Source organism: Varroa destructor, unplaced genomic scaffold, assembly GCF_002443255.2.
Source record: "Varroa destructor unplaced genomic scaffold, Vdes_3.0 BEIS01000001.1, whole genome shotgun sequence".
Classification (NCBI taxonomy): domain Eukaryota; kingdom Metazoa; phylum Arthropoda; class Arachnida; order Mesostigmata; family Varroidae; genus Varroa; species Varroa destructor.
In genome coordinates, this window is record NW_019211454.1 from 58,353,601 (window position 1) to 58,377,633 (window position 24,033).

At 40.1% G+C, this 24,033-nt stretch overlaps 2 protein-coding genes across 14 annotated transcripts in view; one reads left to right on the forward strand and one right to left on the reverse strand.

The window, feature by feature from the left end:
* Window positions 1-5,642: 5,642 nt before the first annotated feature.
* Window positions 5,643-22,482, reverse strand: LOC111243529 (SH2/SH3 adapter protein dreadlocks-like). The gene is made up of 6 exons (XM_022789252.2): window positions 22,347-22,482; window positions 15,633-15,741; window positions 10,746-11,039; window positions 10,191-10,518; window positions 9,244-9,619; window positions 5,643-8,991 (listed from the first exon to the last, which is right to left on the reverse strand). The coding sequence occupies exons 1-6, from the start codon at window positions 22,354-22,356 to the stop codon at window positions 8,876-8,878; spliced, it is 1,233 nt and encodes a 410-aa protein (XP_022644987.1). The 5' UTR covers window positions 22,357-22,482; the 3' UTR covers window positions 5,643-8,875.
* LOC111243527 (uncharacterized) overlaps window positions 20,020-24,033 on the forward strand; it is a 43,002-nt gene continuing 38,988 nt past the window's right edge. For 10 of the 13 annotated variants that reach the window (XM_086977886.1, XM_086977906.1, XM_086977849.1 and 7 more), the window contains exon 1: window positions 20,025-20,958. The gene's annotated coding sequence lies outside the window, so the exon portion shown is untranslated. Of the gene's footprint in view, window positions 20,959-24,033 lie in introns of all 13 variants that reach the window. The other 3 variants (XM_022789240.2, XM_086977841.1, XM_086977920.1) reach the window with 3 other exon arrangements.

Here is a 24,033-nt window from a genome sequence, read left to right on the forward strand (position 1 = left end):
CATTGGTAGCATTCTTAAATGCAAAGACCGCATGAAAAACACGCAAGATAGGCTGACAATAACAAAACCGTATTGATAAATAAACAGTGACAGATCGACTTACGCGTATATATATATAAAACAAATACCTAAGTGAGAGAAAAGAGAAAAAAATGCGAAAGAGAGAGAGAGAGAGAAAAAGAGTTATAAGTTGCGCAAAAAATTATAATAAAAATATATATATATATATATATATATATATATATATATATATATATATATATATGAATATAAACCGAAGGAAAGACGGCCATCGAGCCGAACTATGACAGACGCTGGGGATATCAGTATCGAGAATTAGATGGATAAAATGCATTATATATATATATATATATATATATATATATATATAATGACAGAAAGATAACTTGGCGAGTGCTATTATTAGTCGCCTGCTATCAACCACATGTGGTTGGTTAATCGGCATATTCAAGAATGTAGGCAGGGCCTATTAACAGGGTGGGGCCAAAGACTTTATAAGGGGGTCCTACTAGGTTCGGAGAAGACGTATTCGTGGCCCCTGTGAGTCTGGGGCTCTACCAGGGCTCGCAAGTCCGCGCGTAGGATTAGGTACTATGCTACAAACGGTGCCCAATCTTTATATAACATAACAAAAATGGTCGGATATGTTTTGATTTTTGGGGCTATCAACATTAGATGTTGAGAATTAATCTAATCAGTCGCTTCATCAGATTTTTTGATATCTTTTCGTTATCAGGTTGAACTCTAGACCGCTATTTACCTATAACATTCGAACAAGAAGTATGGCGTTTTACTTGCTGATTACTAAAATGATCCGTAAAATTTTCCAAACAACTGGCATCGAATCTTGGATTACGATATTTGTCAACATTTAAGGAAAACGGCCTATATCAAGAGAGCATCAACAGCTGTCAGCCTAGCTGAGCTGACCTGCTATTTGCTGTTACTTTCATTGGTTAAAAGTAATTATAAAGAGATGTCTGATAAGTGAAATTTGCCAATAGAATCGATTAAGATTGTTGGCCTTGATTTCTAACCCCATTAATTCTTAAGCAATTTCAGTTTTAAGTCCATTGTTACGCAATGCCCCAACCCGACCACAACCGACCCCAAAGTGAGACTTTACAGAGGCATTTTTATTAATTATTTATTATTATTATGGTGATAATTACTACGATAACTGCTGGTCGACGTGCTTTGGTCCAATGCAGTGAAAGTGTTGACTTGGTAATAAGATAAGAAAGACGGAGCTATTGATATTACACAGGAAAAGCCTATAGGATGCCTTTGCACTCATCATTAAAACGGGCGTAGATAAAGCTAGCTGTTGATTAATTTCGAAATAGAATTTAATATCTATCAAGTCTTGTTATTTGCCAGCCAAAATTTCTTAATAACCATTCGACCTCAACTACTCGCCTTAGACAAACATCCTCGTAAACACTTTATAAAGAAAAACTTAAATGGCCTGTTTTAGAGGAAGACTTGCAAGATGTTTGGGCATATGAGTTGAAGGTATGAGGCGTCATCAGACGGGCTTCGTTCGATATGCGTAAAGCGTAGAAAGTACAAAATATAAGTCGATTTTTTCCTTTTTGAACATTTTTTATTCCTATTACAACTAATCCAAACCACTACCCTGATTCGCTCCGCCTATTGGATGATTGTACCTCTGCTTCTAGGTGTCTGACAAACCTCGTTTCTTTCCAGGACTGTCCCTAGCCCATTCGTTTCTGCTCTATCAATAAATAATGAGAATGATGAACAAGTCGATTTACGACAACAAAGTGTTGAGTGTATAATGGCAGGTTTAAATACAAAAAGGGACAGCAGATGCAAGTGAAACGAAGGAACATTGTCAAAAAGCAAAAAAGTCGGACACGGGTAAGCAACCAGCGGCTGTGCGGTCTACCACCTTTTTGGGCGGACCCACGCCTTCTGATGTTTCCTGTGTCTTCCAGAATGAAGCAGGCAAAAGATCGAAACAATAAAAAGAAAGACAGAGGAAGGTAGCAGACAAACACTGTGTGTAAGTGGCCGAGACCGTCTTCATAGTGAGATTGTTGGCGCATATTAAACGCAAAAAAAAAGCACGAAGAGACAATGTAGCGACGCGGAGATATGGTACGACGAGACACAGAGAACATAAATAGAACTAGAAAAAAAAAGAGCGAGGCGTAGAAGAAAAGGAACGGGCAAATGAAGCAGCTAAAAACAATGGCAGACAATAGGATATGAAATGATTATGAGACAGGACACAGGCGCGGAAAAGCCGAACATTGCACAGCGATAACAGGAGCACGACGGAGATCATGTAGGAGAGTCGAGCAAAAATTGAATAGCCGCAAAAGGTAGCAGCTTAGAGAGTGGAGGACTGCGAGATCGCGCAAGAGAGTAACAAAGAGAATCCGAGACCAGATAATATATAGTACTGAACACAATAATATCGAAATCATTTACGGAAACTGTAGCAATATTAATACGATTAGCTTATAAACAAGATGGACAAATTTGACACAGACCGAAAGAAGACTAACGATCGAGAAAGAGCAACTAAAAATTACATTGCGAAATCGATATGGATGTACGAAGAGAAAAGTAAGCTATAACGACAAACATGATAATGGTAGTGATGATAAGTCGTAGTGAAGTGAAGGCGACCAGAATAGCCCTAACTGTGCCACCGGTCCAATGAAAAACGTCCTCTGAGAAAGGCTAGACACATCTTATGGGCAGCAATAGAGAATACGTTTTACCTGAAGGCTATCTGACCGATATTTGATAAAACCGGGCAATAATTAAAGGCAACAATAGCAAGTGAAAGATGTACTCGAAACGAGGGTAACAGCAAGACATTCTACTAGAGCGAAACAAATAGGTACTGAAATAAATGTACACCGACGCTAGGGCTCAAGTAACAATCTGTCATTCTTCAAAGCACCACTAAATAAAGAAAGCCTAAATAATATGAGAGCTCGTTTACCTATCTATATCGGCTATGGCAGATTGCTTCCAACCATTCATCGTAATAATGATAATAATTAGGCTTATTAGGCATAATGCTAGGTTCTACTGGACAGCGCTGTGACAACATTTACATAGAGCTTTCACTGGAAATACCTTTTAACGTCAACCCAGTAACATATATACGGGTTTCCAATGTCTTACATAATTATGATACGGTGCATCTCCTAACTGATAGCTATTTAACGACCACGGTTTCGTTTCAAATCAAATCTAAATTTCTGTATCGTAGGCAGCGGTCCCTGTCCAGGCTAGGCGACCAACTACGCAGTCTCCCGAGAACGAACAACTTTCCAGCAGGACGTGACGAAGGCATATTCGAAATTGTCAGCTGGAAAGAGATCATCAAATGATGACGATAATAAGTAGACGATGCCATGAACGTTGACGCTGATTAAAAACAAAAACGTGCAAGCAGCGAGAGGACGATTGCTACTATTAACAGGAGAACGACACGGGATGGACGAAGATCCATCGAAACAGAGTCAGCTGAAACAGCCGAAAATGAGACCACAGATGATGCTGATGAAACGCTCCGTAGTCTGTTATGAGCATTATAATAAACAGTTAACTAATAAATGCAATGTTGTCATTCTTCTAGATCGCTATACGTATGATATGTTAAAGTTACCTTTTTATCTAATTACTGATCGTGTAATATATGTCGTCGGCAAGGCTTGAATCAGTGATCCTTGACTTTTTCAGCCAAAGGGTTAACTTTCACGAGCATCACACCGATGGCTTGGCTATACATATGTTAGTTACGGTTTTGAAATTGGTTTTCTTTAAAAACGCGTTTAATTTTCTGAGCACACATCTTACTCGTGATTTCAAAGCTTAACTCAAAACGTAGCGATCTTTATTAGAACACGACGTTAGTCTGTTTTTACATGCAGAGATTTATGTAGTAATCCGGTATGGACCCGTGATGTTAATATTGCCATCCACACATTAACCTGTTAGCTTTACCCAATCGTTAACACCGCTGGGCGCTGTTGACAGACGAAGTTAGTTAATTTCTAAGTTCTTGTTCTGTGATCTACTTACGATTATATATATATAGAAACAGCTCTAGGTTGAACTTCGTACTTCTGTATACCGCATTTATTTCCAGCTGATGATGATCTTTCCTATTCACTGTTTGCAGTGAAATGTGATTTTGCGTACAACATCCCATTTCGTGATCAATATGATTTAATGAAAGCATAGCTTCGTGCTGTTCTGGTTGATTTGTGTTTTTTAAGACCTGCCATGCGCATCGTAAGGTAGAAACCAATGGGTTGTGAGGTTGTCAGGCGGCGTAGCACGAAAGAGAAGCAGTGTAATGTTTAGGGATTAAATGCACCTTACTTTAAACTTGAAAAGAAATATATATAGACACCGTATACGATCATCAGTCATGGTCTAAAGTCAGCCGTTTCCTGCGTAGTACATAGACCCCTATGTTTTGCCACAGCGAACAGAAAGGGTTTTCCTTTTCACCTGTTTTCTCTGCATGCTTTTTTAACGCAGTTGCCAGTTACCTTGGCCAGCATCACAAAAAGTCCATTCTATCATTATTCGTTGTTGGCACCCTAGAAAACACTACTAATCAGATTTCAACAAATAAGCTTTTAATCAACGTTTACCACGCATTTGAAGTCGATAGCTAGTTTCAACTGGCTATCGACTTCAAATGCGTGGTTTTTGCATCTTTTGTCTCAGTGACTTTACGGTCTAAGTCAATAATTGGTGCTTCCCCTAATAAGTATTCGAAGTTTGTTATAATAAATAATTTTGCACAGTTTTAGCATACATTTGAGATTTAGTTAGCCAGATAAAAAATTATTTATTAAAGTCTAGTTGCAACTCTTTTCGCCTGCCGTTTGAGGACTTTTACGTGAAGTACGAGCGAAAGACGTTTGTAAGTTTTTCAAATGGAAATGCTTGGCCGGGATAAAATACGATTTTATAGCGTTTGCTGAACGTATAAACTTAGTTACAATGTATTGTGCGTGAACTTTTGTAAATTATGACATTCAACCTGGCCATCAGCAAAACTCGAAGTGACTTAAACCTTTGGCGGAAAAGGGTAACTTTAATCAATTATGTTTGAGGCAAATGATTTTTTTTGTTACTCACCGTTTTAAAATAGGAACACTGAATTTTCGTCATTTGTTGGCCTTGCGTTTGTCGGTAACTTTTACCTGTCAGATCTGTCAAAATCGACCTGGCTGCAATAATAAAACAACAATCAGATGACTGAGTAGCTAACGACATAATTCGATTAAGTGACGAAGTACATAAATGGTGCAAGTTGGGAGTTGGTCACTGCCTTAAGGCCGACCTGAACTGTAGGACCAATCAGTTAAAACGTATCCCTTTAGATACATCTTTATTTAGCCAAAGACTAATAACACATGGCTGTTTACATGGCATAAGCGGTCTCACATTTATATAATTTATACTATCATTTATATACATAGCAATCTAAAAATTGAATCAGACAGGCAGCTTATATTGCCTGTCGTAATTCTCCTTCATAGCTCAATTGATACCTCCATATCATAAGCGAGTGTAAACTAATCATGAGTAGAGGTTAAATGAAAACTCGAATCAAGCATTCCACCATCTGCATTTATTTATTTATGTCACAAAATTTGCTATAAATATTTTATCATCATCATATATATATATATATGTATATATTTTTTTATATAATCATATATATGTATATATATAATTTTTATATAATCTTTCGCATTATTAGTTCGGTAAAACCTATTATTTTGCCTTGTCTCGCATAATGTATATTAATAATAATGATAGTAATAATAATAGTTGTAGTAATGACTCAATCATAGAAGGAACACCGCGCTCTGAATCAGCAGTCGCGAGTGGACATTCCCGCTCAGACGTCCATTCATAATAGCACAGCGGGGCCGCACCCTGGGGTACGCCTTCGGTCAACATAGCCATCTTTGCACACGAACAGCTCTGATCCGATGATGACCGAAGAAGACCCCAGCCGTGCAGAGCGATGTGCATTGCTGTGTACGTTGGCAACACAGCCTGTTTGGTGTTTGGCACCATAGACACTTTCGATATGTCCTACTTTTTACGGCATGTATATATATATACTAGGTCCTTAGCCTTACTCCGCCTCTTCCTTGATACGACGCAATACGTTATTTAGTTTTGTGTGTCATCCTGCTTAGCCTCCTCCTTGTATCAAGATGAGAGAGACGTAGGATATTCTCAATAGCTGCAATAGCTCAATAGGGGCAGCCGCAAAGACAATGTCTAGTAAGGTATCTCGTTTTCGTCTTTGCCCAGCGTCAACATACATATCGCCGATTTGTCAGCGGTAATATTCCGTTATTCCAGTTAGCCCATTCCTTGATTACTCATTGCCATTAAAATCTGATCGTGTTCCTGTGTTCTCCTTTCAAAACCTTACGTCACTGCCTTATTCAGTAGTATGACTAATATCGGCGGCTGTGGTCATTCATACGGCCGCCAGAATACGTTTTTTTACGTATTCAGACTTGTTTGCTGGTCGTTTTCCTTGCTATTTTTAAAAAAGACAATTACGTTTGTTGATTCTGCAGCTCTTAGTCTATTCTCCATCATTCATTTTAGCGTATTTAAATATAACGATCTATGATGATTTCGTCTAGTTGTTGCACAGCGGGTCAACTTTGTGCCTGCATAATTCGAAGTAGGTGCACATAGGTCTGTAAGTATTTTTAGGACTCGAAGTCTTAAGATCAAATTCACAGTTATGAGATTTTAAGAAGCTCACGCTTCAGTTGCGGTTGCTGCTTAAGCAATAATGCGATAATCTGCCAGTAGCAGCAACCATTAATACGGATCTCCCCATCTCGATTTTAGCTTGCCGCTTACCACTTGTAGTTCCATTCAAGCATCGTTGTCCTCATGGTATACATGTGTATGTTTCGATTAACTTCTCGTAAGTTACATATAAAAAGCATCGATATTGTCCGCAAATTACAAATGCGATGTTCACCAAAACGAGAATGGCTATCCTTTCCCGCCGTTTCTTAGCTCGTAATCAGAACAAAACGGCATAAATAACTTAACTGCTTCCTTCGTTCTACGGGCAAATCTTTTTATTAGATTCTACTATTTTATTATTCCCTTTATTATTCTCACCAAAATACACTCCCTTTCAACACAGTAAATACTACATAATACTAATAATATTACTGCCTTTTCTAAATATTGTACCTCAATAGTATATATTTGTATTTCTTTTTTTCATATTTATAGATAGATCTATGGTGTTTGCTGGCTGCTTGTAACTACAAAGCTTTATTTTATATGTCGACTGAAGTCCTTCGTCGACCATCCCTATTGTCATTTTGTCATCGTTCATATACAATATAATTAACGTACATTTGTTGTTTCTACCGTGATGATGCCCTCGGTAACTTCAGTGAGTTTATCATATCGTATACTTAGTATATTGTTGCTGTTAATTTGCACTCCGCAGTTGCCATTAGATGACTATAATCTTGTCATAACCTCTAGGACAAAAGAAAATATTTCTGTACTGTCGTATAATGTATTATAACTTGTTCATTAGCTCGCACTTGGATTGTTTGAAAATGTTCGGGTTACTCGACAACCCATCTAGAGCCGCTATAACTAGTACCAAATCTCTCCTCGTAGAATCTTTTCCTGGATCCTTGGACTACCCTTTTGACGTAGTTTTTGGCCTGTTTTCTCGCTTGTTTGTGACCAACGGCGAACCAAGTCTAATCATATTAGCATCGTTTACTCCGTTTGCTATAGATATGATTTGAAGTCTCCAATTATATTTAGCATTATTGTAGCTAGATATGCAAACTGTCGTCCTTTTTTAGGACTCTGAAGACTTAATTTGCCCTAAGCTCTCATCATATAAGATGTTTTCGTACGCGTGAGTGCATGCGCTTCAGAGGCCGCCGAGATCATTTACGCCTGGTCTATAGGCCAATCCGTAATCCACATCGTATGCAAATGCTCGCTAATTGCTCACATTGCAAGTGGGGCGTAGAGTAATGGCACATGCTTCAATCATTGTAGAATTGATTTTATCGTAAAAATAGGCATCACAATTACTCAGAATACGAGTGTCTCGAAGATGAAAAAAAGACCCCTAGCTTTGACCATGACCTACTATCTCGTTTGCATTGACGCTAAATGAGCTTTCCTTTACACCGATAGTCAGAGATAAAAGCACTATAGTAGTACTTGGGTCATCGTGCATAAGTGTTTTTCTCTCTTCCCAGCAACTAGCCTAACCCATTTGTATGACATTGACGACCCTGGTAAGCTAATCTTGGCTGCCTACATTATACACCAGTTTACACGTACACACGTTCATTAACAGTCGAATCAACTGAAGCGGGTGTGATAAAATTGGAACACACTTGAATTTCTTCTAAGCTCTATTCAATTACACTTGGAAGAAATCGTCGAGTTCCTACAAGCGCTGGCTGTGGTGCACCGGAATCTATTGTATTATCCACATTTACTCAATCACTACAACTCGCTGATTTTCACGAGCGGAAAACTGTAAGCTTCTCGTAATGGCCAGCAGTGTTAAGTGACAAAATACAGCCAAAGCAATATATATCACTGTTGCGTGTGTGTAGGTCTGACTGAAATCCGTTTAATTGAATGCTGCACAAATACCTGTAGCTGTAAAAAGTCATGGCTGTAAGCAGCGACAGCGGGGGGTACGCAGTCTGTAATAATGATGATAATATATATTATTATCATCACCACAAATCGTGTTATTGTCATATGATCATTATTATTGGTCTTATCGCTGATGCGGCGACTAAGGTCTTTTGAACGCCTTCACGAGGTAGAGCTTGTCCCCCTGCGGGCTTGTGTAGATAGGCGATTTCTTGTAGTGCTCCACCAAGTCCGTCAGGGTGTTAAACTTACGCTGACCTGCAGCCAAACGCAAAAAGAACATTGAAGACAACGGTTCGGTACCATTTTCTAGTATAGATAATCTTAAGACAAAACAAGATTGTCTACAGTCTGTAACCAAGCTTTATCCCGACCGTCAAATAGGTCACGTCGAAAAAATCAAGCATTTAAAAATCTCAACCAGATTGTGCTTTGCGTATTTGTCCGAAATTGGCCAACTTGAAAGGTTAAAGGTATTATAGTCTAAAATAGAATCGATGTCCAACTTACCTATTCGGTACGTGCTGCCTTCTACGTGAACCTTGAAGTGCTTGTTCCGTCCCGGTGCCTTCATTGAAACAGAGAGATCACCGACATTCGTTTCCGAAACGCGAACGAGAAAGTCTCCATCAACGCCAAACTGGCTCAGCAACTGGTCACATTCACTTCGTGTGATTTGGCCGTAGTACCACGGCTGTTGAATATCCGGAAGGAGCTGTCCTCCAGTTCCATTCTTTGTTTGTTCCACTTGAACGTAGTTCTTCGGCACCAGGCCGGACTGCCCCGTTGAGTTGACTGCCATCCACCAGTCTGGATCATCTGCAGGCTTATCAACTATGTGCAATCTTTCCGCTTTTGAGAACGACAGTTCTTCCTCATTTTGCGCCTGTAATTTTACCACGATGCGTTCACGGAGAAAAGTTAGAGATAACACGTTAAGTAGTGGTTTCGTTTACGAAATTCAAGAAAATACAGAAGACGGCTTGCTCAGCCAATGTAATTTCATTTGTGGATGACACACCACGGATGAAGCACGAAAGCCTGCAGGCTGCTCTTAACAATGTTAAGCACAGGATTCCTGGCTAACGCCCGCGGAACGTCCCTCATACACGCTTTGCTTACAGATCGATTTCACTAGATGAACGCAGGAGGCACACTCTCAGGTCCGAATACGTGTACCCCTGATGGGAGAACTAGCACAATGGTTGGCTAATACGACAAACTAATTGTCAAAAATACTGTTTAGTACAACCATGGGAATGAAAGTAAAAATAGGAATAATATAATAAATAATGGGAATAAAAGTAATACTATGATCAGTCAATTGTTTATTATTAAAAATCGACTCAAAATGTCTGTCAGACGTAAGACCGATACCTATTCCGAGGTGTGCTTCTTTTTGTACGCTTAAGTTGAAAGCGTCGTCGTATAGAAGCATGGAATACCACTCAACGTACCTCGAACGAATACAGGGCAATGACCACATCCAAGATGGGTGCACTGCTGACGCCCACTTGGGCCACATTCACATAGCCGTCTTCCTGACCCGCCAGGTTTACGTAAGGAGCTTCGAGGGTAGCGGTTTTTGATCGAGGTTGGCTACCGGCGTGTCCGCCAGCTGAAGACTCTTCGGCGCCTGCTGGGTTGACATAGTTGGAGGGGAACCATCCTAATCTACCTTGATGTTCACCTCGCCACCAGCCGTCCGAGGACTTCTCAAGGACCGCAACCCGCCCCCCTTTTATTAAAGAAATTTCATCTGCTTGCTTAGCTTCGTAGTTGTACCTGCCAACAAAAAAAAAGAGAAAAATGGCAAAAAAAGGAAGTTTGCAGAGGATAACCAGGCTGCCGAACTACGGCTGACGCGCGGTGGTTGCAAACTGTATCTCAAGAACTCAGTAACAGCTATACTTCTGGACAACTCCACCTACATATAACGCTATACAAAAAACGTTATTTGTGTCTTAATGTCTACCCGTAAATATCGATGAACAGCTTTTTAGGTTTTCTACCTGACTGTTGCATATCCGACAGGCTTAGTGTCCTCTAGGCTGATCAGTTGATGTGGTGCTCCGTGAGGACCAGGAGGTCCTGAAGGCCCATGGGCAGTCCCAGGGGGGCTTGGCCGAGCTTGCCGGGCTGCAGATCGCTCCCTATGTTGTCCTGTGGAGTCCTTGCCATCCTTGCCGGCCTCCTTGTCCTTGGCGACGCGCCTTCGGATACTGTCGAAGAGCGAGGGCTTCTCACGCTTCACGTAGTTCGAGGGCACGAAGCCGGCCTGCCCCCGGGCGTTTTGCACTTTCCACCTGCACGCAACGATAAAAAGCAACCACACATCCACACCAGTTTTGGTACAAGTATAGACTATCGTAAAATACGGTCCTGGCACGTATCTATAATGAATCTTACGTTCGTTTGCAACCAGGTCGCCGTTTAACAACAAAAAGTAAAGTTATCATAGATGTTTAACTCTAACAAGGCAAAGAACCCGATTGTGCAGTGATAGTTGCAAAAAACAAACATTGAAATTCGCGAAATTCGAACGTTCGCTGACCGTATTACTATATGCGCTAATGTATTTATAGTAGGAATCAGTGTTATTCAACCAATAATAGTTCTTCTTGCAATGTTTCATTTTTAAATTTTAATGGGTGCATATTATGTCTTTTTCGACTCAAACCAAATTGCATATTATTAAATAGGTTAGTAATTACGTTTTACGTAATGTAAATGTATAAACCATAGCAAGATTTAATAGTCCAATCTAGCTATCCTGAAAAATTAATTTCTGTTTCCCATTTCTGTTCTTGCTCATAAAACTTACATCGAAGGGCAATGCGTATTTAGCACAGAGCGCAGTGGGTCAATATTAAGTTGAGTTATTGCATTTTTTACAATCAAGCCTTGCCACAGCACAAGGTTACGAAGATAATCTTAACGTGTCATGAATTAATGTAGATCACAGATACCCTATCATACAGTACGATAATAAATAGCTGACACACAGAGCGCCAAGTTGTTACGCAAAAAGGTTACAATACAAGAAGAAGAGCCTGAGTTTCTAAGCAATTTCTCTATATAATTTGGTTTTCAACAATATAAGTAACAAACATTACGGCAGAAGCAGAAGGGGTGTTAATAGCTTACAAAACCTTGGCTTTGAACAGCGACGTACTAAGAAATTACTACGATCCTCTTTAAGGCCTGTAATCATGTCGATTAACAAGGGCTACACATTCATATGGAGCTTATTAACAGTGTTGATCTAATCAATCTTTTAAGTAGAATGTTTTGGTTGATAGATACGTATTTGGTAGCGATGTCCGCTCACAGCGCCCTTGTACGCGGGCATGCTAGCGATACCAACATTTAATGAAATAAAATTATAAAAAAAGTAGTTCTTCGATAAGATGTAGTACACAGATCCTTATTTAAGCGACTTAGAGGTGGAAAAAGATAGTAAACAAAATGTGAACGACTCTTTCTTAGTCGATCGAGTCGATTTTCGTATACAATTTCATTTTACAACGGTGTCAATTGTTTGACGACAACTTCTGCTTGACTCACAGCAGCCTTCTTTACCGCTCCACAAAGGGACCCGGTAAAGTATCACAGGTAATATTGTACTATTTCTGTGCCGCTCACTTCAAACCAAGGCGGAGATAAAAGAAAAACGAGAGCGACAAAACTAGTGATTATACGGCAGTACTGAGAACGTAGAGAATCATAAAAAGCGTTACTGATATCAGAGAGAATGAATGTTGTTACTGACGATGAGACCAAAAACAACTTTTTTTGCGGTTGAAAGGAGCTATTTAACATTTTCGTCCATCCCCTGCGGCACAATATACCGACTCGCAAGCGGTATTTGTGGTACCTTGTCGTTGTTGAACCTCACGAGAAAGGTTCATGACGCAGTATTATCATATACAAATACAAAAACTAGGTTCACGCTGAAAAATATGATAGAAAATATGACAGCAGTTTAGTGACACCGTATACCCAGCGGTACACCGTTACAGCAATAGCATAGATACGACACATTAGAAAAAGCCTTGGCTTTTATGCTAATCAATGACTATTCTATAATTAATTCGAGTATATCAATACCACAAACATGTTTGATGCTAATTGTTTCATATTTATCGGATACATGATTAGGTTATATGGACGACGAAAATTAAGCGGCGCCTTTTTATCGCAATTCGATCAACTGTTCACGTTGTTCCGTTAAAAGCATCGAACACAAGAAGATATAGTAACGTCGTTAAATGCAGTTGCATGAAAAAGGGATTTCCAAAAATGGACATAACGCGATATGAAGAAACATAGCGAACATGTGGTTTCGGCCATTCTATAATATAAAAACGTTAGCTAACATCAACAAGAAAGTGTTGAACATATAGAAATCAAATGGCTAGGATAAAATATTTATAATTTTATTTTATATTTTATTTTATTTTAATATTTATAATCTTCAACAAGAAGCTCTATTGAAAGAAAAACAATTTCGCCTCTTTTAATTATAAGACAATTACTTATTCTACTATGTTGCTCCTAAGCAGAATTTTTATCCCTTATCCACAGTTTATTTCTTTGAATTATCTACACTTATCGAATCACTTAAAAGATTAGGAGAAATCGGAAATAAACAACAGATCTGTTTTTATGTAGCCGGTGAAGATTTGTTTATAAGAAAACTAAGGCAGCATCTAAAAGAACAGGGATTAGCAACTACAAACATTACTGAGAACAATCAAGCCAGTGCGGATGAAATACGCTATTGAAAACAAATGCAGGAAATCTAGAGAAGTCCAATGTAAATAATAGAGTACAGAAATATGTGTCAATAACACTTACACTGATATGCCACTTGAAAAGATACTGTAAAGAACAGAGGTGTGCATTGCACTTAATAGACGTTCAGACGGCATATCACATTTTATGAGCAGACGCTTCCGATTTCTGCGGCCTCTAACTGGTGTACACTTCTTACACTGGGCTTTTATACTAATGTGTCTTGTGGAAGAGGTCCTCTCAAACACTTCGACTGGAGTGGCCATTTCCATATATAAATGACATTCTCAATCGCAATAAGATCACGGAGTCAATGTTGAAAATAAATTGAGGCATATGCGTTTTCAAATTTAGTTAAAGGCACTTATTTTTTTTGCGGTTTTTTTCATAACTAGTATATTAAGTCACAGTGAAAGTTATATAATTGTTCGAGCGATATCTAGTCGTGTCAAAGAATCTATTTAAAAAATTCATCTTACTAGTAAATACTTTACGATGGGCTTAGTTTAGTGAACTGATGCAACCTGCTGGATCGTTACTTTTTGGCAACCCGAGAATTTTTTATGCTTTCTTTGGACACCGCTCGTAACTTTAACAATTTAAAAGTACTTTTTAAATTTACAATTTAAAAGAGTTTCCTTTACAACATATGTATATGTATATAATTTTAGCTAATCTAGTTTTTCTTTTTGGTTTTGTGTAAACCTACGTAATTTGGGTATCAGTTGTTAGTTATTAGAAAGATGCGCAACGATATGGTTAAACACAAATTTTCCTTTCTTCGCTATATAAAAGAGACTGAACGTGTCTACGTAAAAAGACAGTGTTTGCATTTATCAAGAAAAACTAAATTTTAAACCAGTTCTGAACACACTACAAACACCACTATCTCTAAAACTAAGTGTTTGCAATCCTAGTGCCATTTGTCTAACACTACAAGAGATGTCAGACCATCCATAAGAAAGAATTATTGACATCAGAGTGCTCAACTTTGAGGAACATTCTTAATAATTAAAATTGCTTGATTAATATGATTTAAACAACGTTTTTCTGAATATTTTTACAAGGAAAGAGAGGCGTCGAATTACCATTTAACATAAAAAGTGTTCTTTTAGTCAAAAAAAACTTACTGAAAGTATTTTGCGCTGTTACGTCCAGCCAGTATAAAAAGCAACCATTTATTAAAAACAACCGTAAACTGTTTCTCCTAACAGACTTTAAAGAGATTTGTATTAATGGAATTATTGCTGTAGCGTTATTTGTATAGTCAGGCAGACTTTGGGCACATATAACTGAACACATATAACTGCGAACAAAAACAGCAAAAAGCAAAGTTTTTATTTACTGAATCATTTTTGCTTTATCTGTAATACTGTCAGCATTATTAAATGTTAAAGGTTAGCATACTTAGCGTCGCCGGTGTGTCTGACTTTACCAGTGTGTGGCGTGGACGCGGTAATCAAACATCAGGCTCCGATTCTGATAGAATAATACATTCTAAATAGAAAAACCTGTCTATATTCACCCGGCCCTATTTCAATCCAGTTGTTTATTTTACGGTCCACATCCGCCGTATTTATAACTGACTAAGACATTCCCCTAGGTCCGTCATGTACTAACAGGGTCAGCAATACGCTGGCCCCATCAGTCATTGCTAATTCGATTACTTCTCCGCAAGTCATGAATGAACGCTAAGCGGATTTAACAAATTTCCTCTTAGTTCAACACTTAATTTCTGCTTAAAATCAACATGAGCTGATTTGCACGATTTTGCCAACTGGAGTGCGAACATTTGTAACAGAAAAAGACTGAATAGGTTAGTTCAGTGTTAGCTTTATTTACTCATTTTAGGTCGATTACATTTGCTCGGTGATATTTGGCCGATATCAAACTAGGTAACGAAAATAGGTAAGCATGCAGTAACAACTATTAGGTTGACTTACATTGAGATTTCGTTTGTCAATCTTGTAAAAAGAAAACGTTGAATACGCACTTATAACAATTTTCTCCATTATCTTTTTAGTGCTATATGATAAAAGTCAATATAGTTGTAATATAGTAGACCAATAAAATTATTTTTTAATACTATCTTCTATACTCACCAATGTTTCGAGTCATCAATTAAGAGCAATTTATCTCCTTTCCGTAGATCCAACTCCTGTGAGCCCTGCGCCGCATAGTCGTATTTGGCAACGACATACTGCTCCTCGGCTGAAATCGTAACATTCAAAAATGTCACAAACAGACACATACATCAGTTTTTCTTAAATATGCGGGTCCTGTTTGAATTTCCCAATCCCCGCATATCAGGCACATTTTATACTCCGCGTTTCCTGCCCTCTAAAATGTCCATAACCTTCCTTCTGTCATAAGAACCCAAATAAAACCTAAAGACACAACTAGGCCGTAGCACGATTTAACCATACTTCGGTCTCTTAGGAAATACCTTTTTCTTGTACCACCATTAGCTACAAATAACAACTTAAGCCTGACTGTCGCTAATCGTAACTACCGCTTCCACGCTGATTGAAAATAGAAAGTAGTACTAGTGATGGCAGGCTGACTGGTTCGCATGGTAGAACTGGTGTGCTCTCTTCGTTACAGCTATGTCCAGGTTCCCCAAATAACACTAGAAAACAATACTCATTACTCCTCAAGCAAATTTCTTCCGACTTCGCAGCGCTTAAATGACATCGATTATAGCCTTATGTCGACACGCTTCCTTATAGCGTTACCGTTGGCGTTGTTGACGTTAGAGCTGTTGACGCGTGTACCGTTATGACGGCCGATACTGAGAACTGCTCCTTGTTGCCACTCGCTAGAATGCGACCCACACTTTAGCCACACCCACAAGTATCGCGTATTCTAATATAATAAATAGAAATAAAATACTTTTGGGGACAAAGTATTTATTATAAACGTCATCTCTAGCCCTTCCTAACGTCGACATAAGGATGCACATACGAATACAAACTTCAATTAAGCCTAATGAACAATATATCAGGTAAAAGACTTATATAGCACAGAATATAAATGAACCTTTGGGTTTTTATTATTCAGGGTTATTTTAGTTTCTTAATAACTTGTCCGAAACAAGTAAGTCCTTTATTCGTTAAAACTCTGATCAGCACGTACCGCAAAAGCAATATAGACATATACCTACAGTTCTAAAAATATAGATAATTTTTTGCAGTTGGTGTCAGCGAAATAATCAACATTGCAACATCGACAGCTGTTGGCTATATGAAAATAGCAGATGATAATTTCCAGATGTAACAGTCACAAGAGGGATCCAAATCGTAGAGGGAAAGTAACCGCATTTTGTTTTCAGGAATCGCACATATCAAATCAGATATTCCCGCAATGTCTGAGCGGAAATTGGCGCAAAATCGGAACGAAATGTGTCGGAACGAGACGCCGTCAAATAACCCAGTCCTAAACCCTACGTAAATCGTACCTTACGTAAGTGGCTTCTCTACGTAATTTAAGGTGGTGGCTTGTAGTTTTCTTCTTTCTTAGTTAGTATTCTTTAAATAGATTAGTCCGGCATTGCAAACTATATGAACCAGCTACAGAATTATAGTCATATCAATAATAATCCAACAAACAGTATATTTCAAAGATTATATTTTTACAGCAACTACTCTGCTTTTACAAGTTGAGCCATCTAGACTGAGCCGCGGGCAAGCAAAACTAACGCAACATTGGGCTTAATCCAGATAAAAAGCTAAAAGTATTGCAAAAGCCGTTTGGTTTTACAGACCTCTACCTGACAACCAGTCCTTGTTTTTACGAACACAAGACTTCCTAGATGATGTCGATAGTGACAGCGGCAAAAGGTAGAACAATCAGTCTTTATTTTAGATCGGCCAAATGTAGTTGACGTCTACTTTGACTACCGATTATTATATCCCCAAGAGTTTAATTGGCGCGCTAATGTAGCCATGGTTATGGTATTTTTCTGGTCTGTGTTGAAATATATTTTTAATGTAGGACTGAGAGCTATCGTTTGTTTAACGATTAATGGCATAATATATGGTCAACAATTAAACATAAAGATCAGTTCGATTTATATAACTGTTTCATAAACTTAACGCTTGCTAACGCATATTCTATTTCTCCTCAAACGAAATATTGTGTTCGCCCACAGCGTAGTTCGCCTGGTTTATACAATCATTTAGCTTAACCAGAAGTTTCAAATCACTTCTTATATATAGTGGCGCTCTACAAATACTTAACTTTTTTTGTCAATGTATGTTTGTGTCTGTGGGCTGATGATGGTCGACGGCAACTAACGAAACCGTTCTACAGTAAAGTGCGCTGTCCAATGTCGAATATGACAATTAATATATAGAATACGATAATAGTCGTATTTTCAGGACAAGGAACGACAGGGTTCGTATCTCGGAAGAAGATTAAGCTTAGAGCTCAGTTCTAAGTATATGCTAGATTAACTAGTTCTTTGTTAGGGACAAAATCTGTAGCTGTCACAACAAGGCATAACTTGATTAGCAGCCAGTATTAGATAATCTAACATAGATTTAGTTTTTGAAAAGTGTACAATACGCAATGGCTAATTGAAATCTAAATTACTAGTTTTTCCAAAAATTATCTACTATCATAATTATATCACGTATAGACGAAATAAACCCCCCAAAAATACGATCTGTGGAGAGGTAAATATCTAACCCAGTTTAGTTTACTTAGCTATCAACCGAAACGTCCGGTCGACCTCTTACTTTGCAAACTAACATGGATTACGGAGAAATGGTAGGCATATTAAGAGGCAAACGCTACACGAAGACTGTTTTTCTAATCGCATATCTCATAAATCGAACCTGTACCAGGAAATCATCATTAACAGTTAGATTAGTTTATGGATCGGATGGATGGAAGTTCGTCATTCGTGGTTTGTAAAATATGGGACAACAGGTAATCTTACAATTCAGTTGTTACCAACGGTGATCGTACTGGTACGCCACCTTTTCGTCGGCACATGATTTGTTTACAGAAAGTGACTTTTGTCCCCCAACAACGGTCGCCACTAGCCGTTGATTCAGAAACCGTCCGATTTCTGAAGTAATAGTCGTTCAGCGCAATCGAAACAGCATCACTGGCACAAGCAGCAACTGTAGCAGTAACTCCAGACCAGTAACGAAAGTAATGAGTAACAGCCTGACATGAGATAGCGTTTGCCGCGGAGACTAAGCCACTTGTTCACTAGTCAGCAGATCGTCGAAGAATGTGACGCGACGCGTGTACATCAGCCAAAACAGACATCACCCTCGAAATGATCGCTAAAGTAAGCCACTGAATTTCACTGATTTCGCGTTGCGATTTTATCTATCATAGTACTGTACTGTGGACGGAGTGATAACGCCGGAAAAAAACTTGAAAAAAAAGAGTCAGACATGAACAACCGGCGACGTTTCACTCAACATTCAGATCAACTGCACACAGACGCGGCAGTAGCAGCTCTACACCTCCAACTATCTACTTCTGCCCCCGCTGGCGCTACAATTGGGTAACAAACAAATATCGAAAGACATGACAGAAGCAGCATTACCGATATTTCGATAGCTGCCTATCCTTTGCTCTAACGTCTGTGCCACCACTATCAGTGTTTCTGTCGCCACTAACGAAATGTCACGCACTATTTTCTATATATCTACGGAAGTTCACAAATTGTCAGTTGGGTTCAGCCGCTTAATGGCTTGTTTGTTTGTTAAATGCGTTGATTAAGCAGTCAGTTACTAAAATGGTCTACGAATGAGCAATAAAAACACAAACAAACATGTACAATTGTCTCGACAACTCACGTAATTCAGCCAAATTCAAAGTTCATTTGACTCACTCAATATCGAACAGTTTTGACAGCAACAGGAACTTCAAGAGCTAAACGGCAAAGGCAAGCACAAAAGTCACATAAACGGTATACTAATTGGTTGTTTTTTCTTTTTGGCGTTTCAGTTTTCGTGCCCTCCGATGGGGCAAATATAGACCTGGCCTATCCGCGGTCACGGTCGCAGTCACGGACAACAATGAATGAAAAAACGACAGATCAACAGAACAAATGTGTACAGAGCTCAGCTTTTTTTGACTGCACGGAGTAAAGATAAACGCGCAGATTTTTGCACCCGGGGAAACATAGGTACGTACATCGACCCATTATTCGAAAACCCTAAACGATGTAATCAGTATATATATGGTTTCCATAGTAACATAATATTCAATAATATCAAAGGCCCGAAACGGCTTTGACGTCTATTCGCGTGTGTTGTGTGCCCTGCTCGCTAATTTTCCTATGAAGCTGTGGAGAAGCTCTACAGAAAAGCCAGATCACAGCGCGCGTCAGACCTCAATGCAGTCTACTGAAGAACGATCGCCGACAAAAGTAAGTCAGTGACCCGTTGTATTGTAACAAAGGCTGTAACACCAGGCAGCGCTACTTTTACCATAAGCTCAGGAAAGGAAGTTGCACCGTCGGGCTGTGGTACCATCCGCCGACAACGAAGAATCCATCGAATATGGACCCAACTTCCCACGCGAGTTAAGCTGTCGCAGCAACGCTGGCAGATGTAGCACCAACAGTAGAAGTACAACTACAAGCAAAAATAGTGAACTCTGCTACCGTTAGACTTGCCACTAGTGAGCACACTGTTCTCCGTATCAGAGGAACTATTGAATAGCCAGACAGACGGCACGGGTACGTGTATACATTGCACGCAAAAAATCATGAAGCCGTGAAGCTGTCTAGTAGCTAGTGTTCCATGCTAATGAGACGGCTTGACATGAGGAAGCCGACCGCGCACGAGAAGGCGCGTACGCATCTAGCATCACAAACTCCCGCAACCCATAAACATCGCTAAATGGGAAAGTACGTACTGACTCCATCGCGAGCGATGGGATGACGTTACGACCAGCCTCTCACAGGACTCTTCTTGCTCTCATTTACTCTACGCAGCCGCCAATAGCCAGCGGTAGTAGCAGCTGCGGCAGGGACATTGGAATCACTAAAAGCAGCACTAAGCAGAGCACCCGCTCAGTGCCTTATTATGGGAATGACGGTGAGTGTTGGTCTCTCTTACTGAGGAAGAAGAATTACTTAGCACTTGAAATGTATGCACTTCATGTATCGCTGTCGCTGTTCTTACTCGTGCTATTCATTTGTCAAGTAACCTATTCACGGTTTTGTTACTCTACAGAAGAAAGTACCATGTTAAGAGCCCGCTGATACCGAGCGAGATTAAATTACCATTAGAACTAAGCTTATCTTATCGTACAACAAAGGACAAAGATGTTGTAGGAGCGACCTTGCCAAGAACACAGTCAGTCAAATCGGCCCGTCAAAAAGTTAATCGACCCTTCCCGGACTTTCAACCCACATTTTCATCCTGTTGACCGTTAACGATGCGTTAATTACCAGTGGTGAGTAAACTTTATCAATAAATTATACAGATATATAGATAAAAACCAACATATGGTTTACTAACAATAGCGACAGGAAACACAGAAGACAGGTAGAAAGCTAATTCCACGTATGATTTACGGCTGACTCGTAGAAAAACCAACGTACGGTCACCTTGAACACTACCCACATTGACACATACACACACGTAACGGCATATGTTGTTAGTCTACATAGTGAGCGCATCTCTCTGTTTACCATTATCGATCGTCTATAGAAGTACCAATGACCGCTAGTTATTCACGATACCATCATTCATGTAAGACACTGGTTTCTATGCGAAGATACACTAGCATTTTGGTTAGTAATTCGATTGCTTACGCGCAGTGCATAGCCACTTGCATGATACCGATGGACTGATGTATTAATCCGATGTAGGTAATTCGCTTACGCAAGTACATAACGGTAGTCGGAACCGAGAAAAGCCTTAAGCAGTCCAAGTTGGCTAGCATTCCCGGTCATAATTCCATACGATCAATTAAAATAACAAAAGACTTCGGTTTTAATTGCTCATCGGAACTGCCGTTTCCCACAGTCTTTCAAATCATACTCTAGTATTGTTGGTGTATATGGCACTGGACCAGAATCTACTTATTCGGATGCAATTCTTTACTAGAATCACAAACTTGTAAAAGTCTACATCAGGATTCAATCAGCGGCTGACACACAATAAGCATTGCTTTGAAGGCCACTCATAACAGTCATATTTGATTTGAATATGATATCATCTGATATCATATTCAAATCAAAGGGGTTGTTTAGAAGCACAATATTCCACTGGGTAGCTTTCTCGTATGATGTCTCTGCTAGCGTTCAAACTGATGAACGGTGAGCCGCTGCTCTCTTCGTATGACTCTGCATTTAAGTATCACGGCACTCCAGATATGCACAAAGTGGATGCACCATAAACCTATTGCATCGTACCAATACCCTCTTAGAAACACAAGTTACACACTAAAATATACCTATAGGTGTACTATTCATTCGCTCGTTATGATTGCTTGACGCTAAACTTCGCCTCAATTTTCTGTATCAGTAAACTGGCGGTGCAGCATAACTCAAATACTGAAGCCTTTGCATAAAGTGCAGAAGTTAAAATAACTCCTACTGCCAATGCAAATCTGAGAACTAACCAGCGCTTATTCTTGCCTACTCTACTGCAGTTCGATTTTCCGTCGCGTTCACTTCCCATATCAACGGTATCGCCTCTAACGGCTAGACTAGACCGGCGCGCAAGTCATCCTACTTACTATATTGAAGATCGATTCCTCTGCTGCGCTTTTTATTCCTTTATCGTATTTATTACCCAATATTACATAACGTCCTGTTCTACCAGGTTAGTGCTTACCGGTCGTCATTCTGGTTAACCGTAATCGTCGTTCCGGAGTGATCCTTCTCCAGAAGACGAATGTGGTGTTCCGTTGTCTGTTTGTATTTTTCTTTCTCCTCTTCTTGAGAGACCTTGTCGCCCAATACTTTGGTCTTCGTTCTTTTTTGCTGAGAATAACCAGAGACGCCAGCACTGCTACTCGCTACTGCGAGACCCTGTCGAGGGGGTTTGTTCACTACACTACCCGAAGCTCCATAGGGAGATCGGTGCACATTTACACTCTTTTTTGATGAACAACCCTGCAAGCATACACGAATTCATACGTTCTATGGGTCTGTGGATCAGACGATGATCGAAAGCACTATTCACTTTTTTGTCCGCTCTTTTATATAACAAACATTTTCCTCACACAGAAGCGTTCGGAACGGGCTGGCTACGCCTCGCTGAACGACGAGAGCACGCGAGTACGAACATTAGCTCACTGTTGCACAATGACAGTCGCAAACTGTGCTCTCTTAGCTACTGGATGCACCCGGACCCCAGCGAAGTGCAGCGGCGCCTTTGTTACATGGAGACAAGAACCGGACCCCTTTCAGTTAATGGGTCGGTAACGATTACATGGACTGCTTTACATTTACTGTTTCTGTGCGCTGGACTGCGGTCCACGGTTACGGAGTCAGCGCTTAAACCGATAACGGTTTGGACGCTAAAAACGCGACGACGATCACAATCGGTAGGACGATGACAACGATATTGATAATCTAGACACGTACACTAAGATATACGGCTTACTGAGGCCACAGTTAAACGGTCACTAGTCGACGAGCCGGGACCAGCCGAGACTGGAAAGGCCGGTAGAGATTTATCATCATGATGTGCGTTCGATTACTTTCCGCCACCGTCAGCGCGACACTCCATAGGTACACATAAGCACATGGACAAAATGACACACCGAGCAACAAGCTTCCCTTCGAGCTGCTAAATGATCTCTGGGTTAACTTCAACGAGACTCAACAAGCAGATCGGTTTGCGGGGGTGAAAAGACGGCGCTCGACGAAGTGTTTCTTGCTTCGTTTGAGTTGACGTCTTCGTCTCGAAACTAACAGGATTTCTCGTACCAGAATCTTTGATACAGTCAAAGCTTCAAGACAGACGAAGTGTGTGTATATAGCTGTTTATTGGCTTGTTTCCGTAAGCACAGCCTGTCCTTACAGTAGACGCGAGACGACAGGACAATGCGACCGGAAGGTAGTACCAGCAAAATTAATACCGTGTTTCTGCTTAGCCAGTTATCGTGTATATAGACACACTATATGCCAGCAGCAGTCTCAGCACTCCGGCAGCGGCGGCGGCTGGCGCTGTTGCTGCTCGCTCCTGATGGTCAGGGTCTGGCCGTCCGTCGCTAGAGCGTTGACGAGTCTGCTGCTATTGCTTGTACCGCTGGCAAAACGCTGCTGCCACACAGGCAACGGACTCGCGCCTGAGCTGCTGCTTCAACTGCAACGCACCAATCAGTCAACAGCCCGACTGATTCGGTTGTCGTTGCTGTTTCTTAGCGGTCCTATGCGCTTTACTGTGATGGCACTGATACCCCCTCTGCGTGTCGTGGCGCTCGCTATGTGGTTCGTTCCTGCGCTAACACTCGTTACAAAGTGAAGGAACGCACGGCAGCGGAACTCGACGATGTACACTCACTATTTCACCA

Coding starts and splice junctions, on each gene's coding strand:
- LOC111243529 (XM_022789252.2), bottom strand. Junction 10,519..10,745: donor GTCGGATATGCAACAGTCAG/GTAGAAAACCTA, acceptor TTTTGTTGGCAG/GTACAACTACGAAGCTAAGC. Junction 8,992..9,243: donor AGGCAGCACGTACCGAATAG/GTAAGTTGGACA, acceptor GTTTGGCTGCAG/GTCAGCGTAAGTTTAACACC.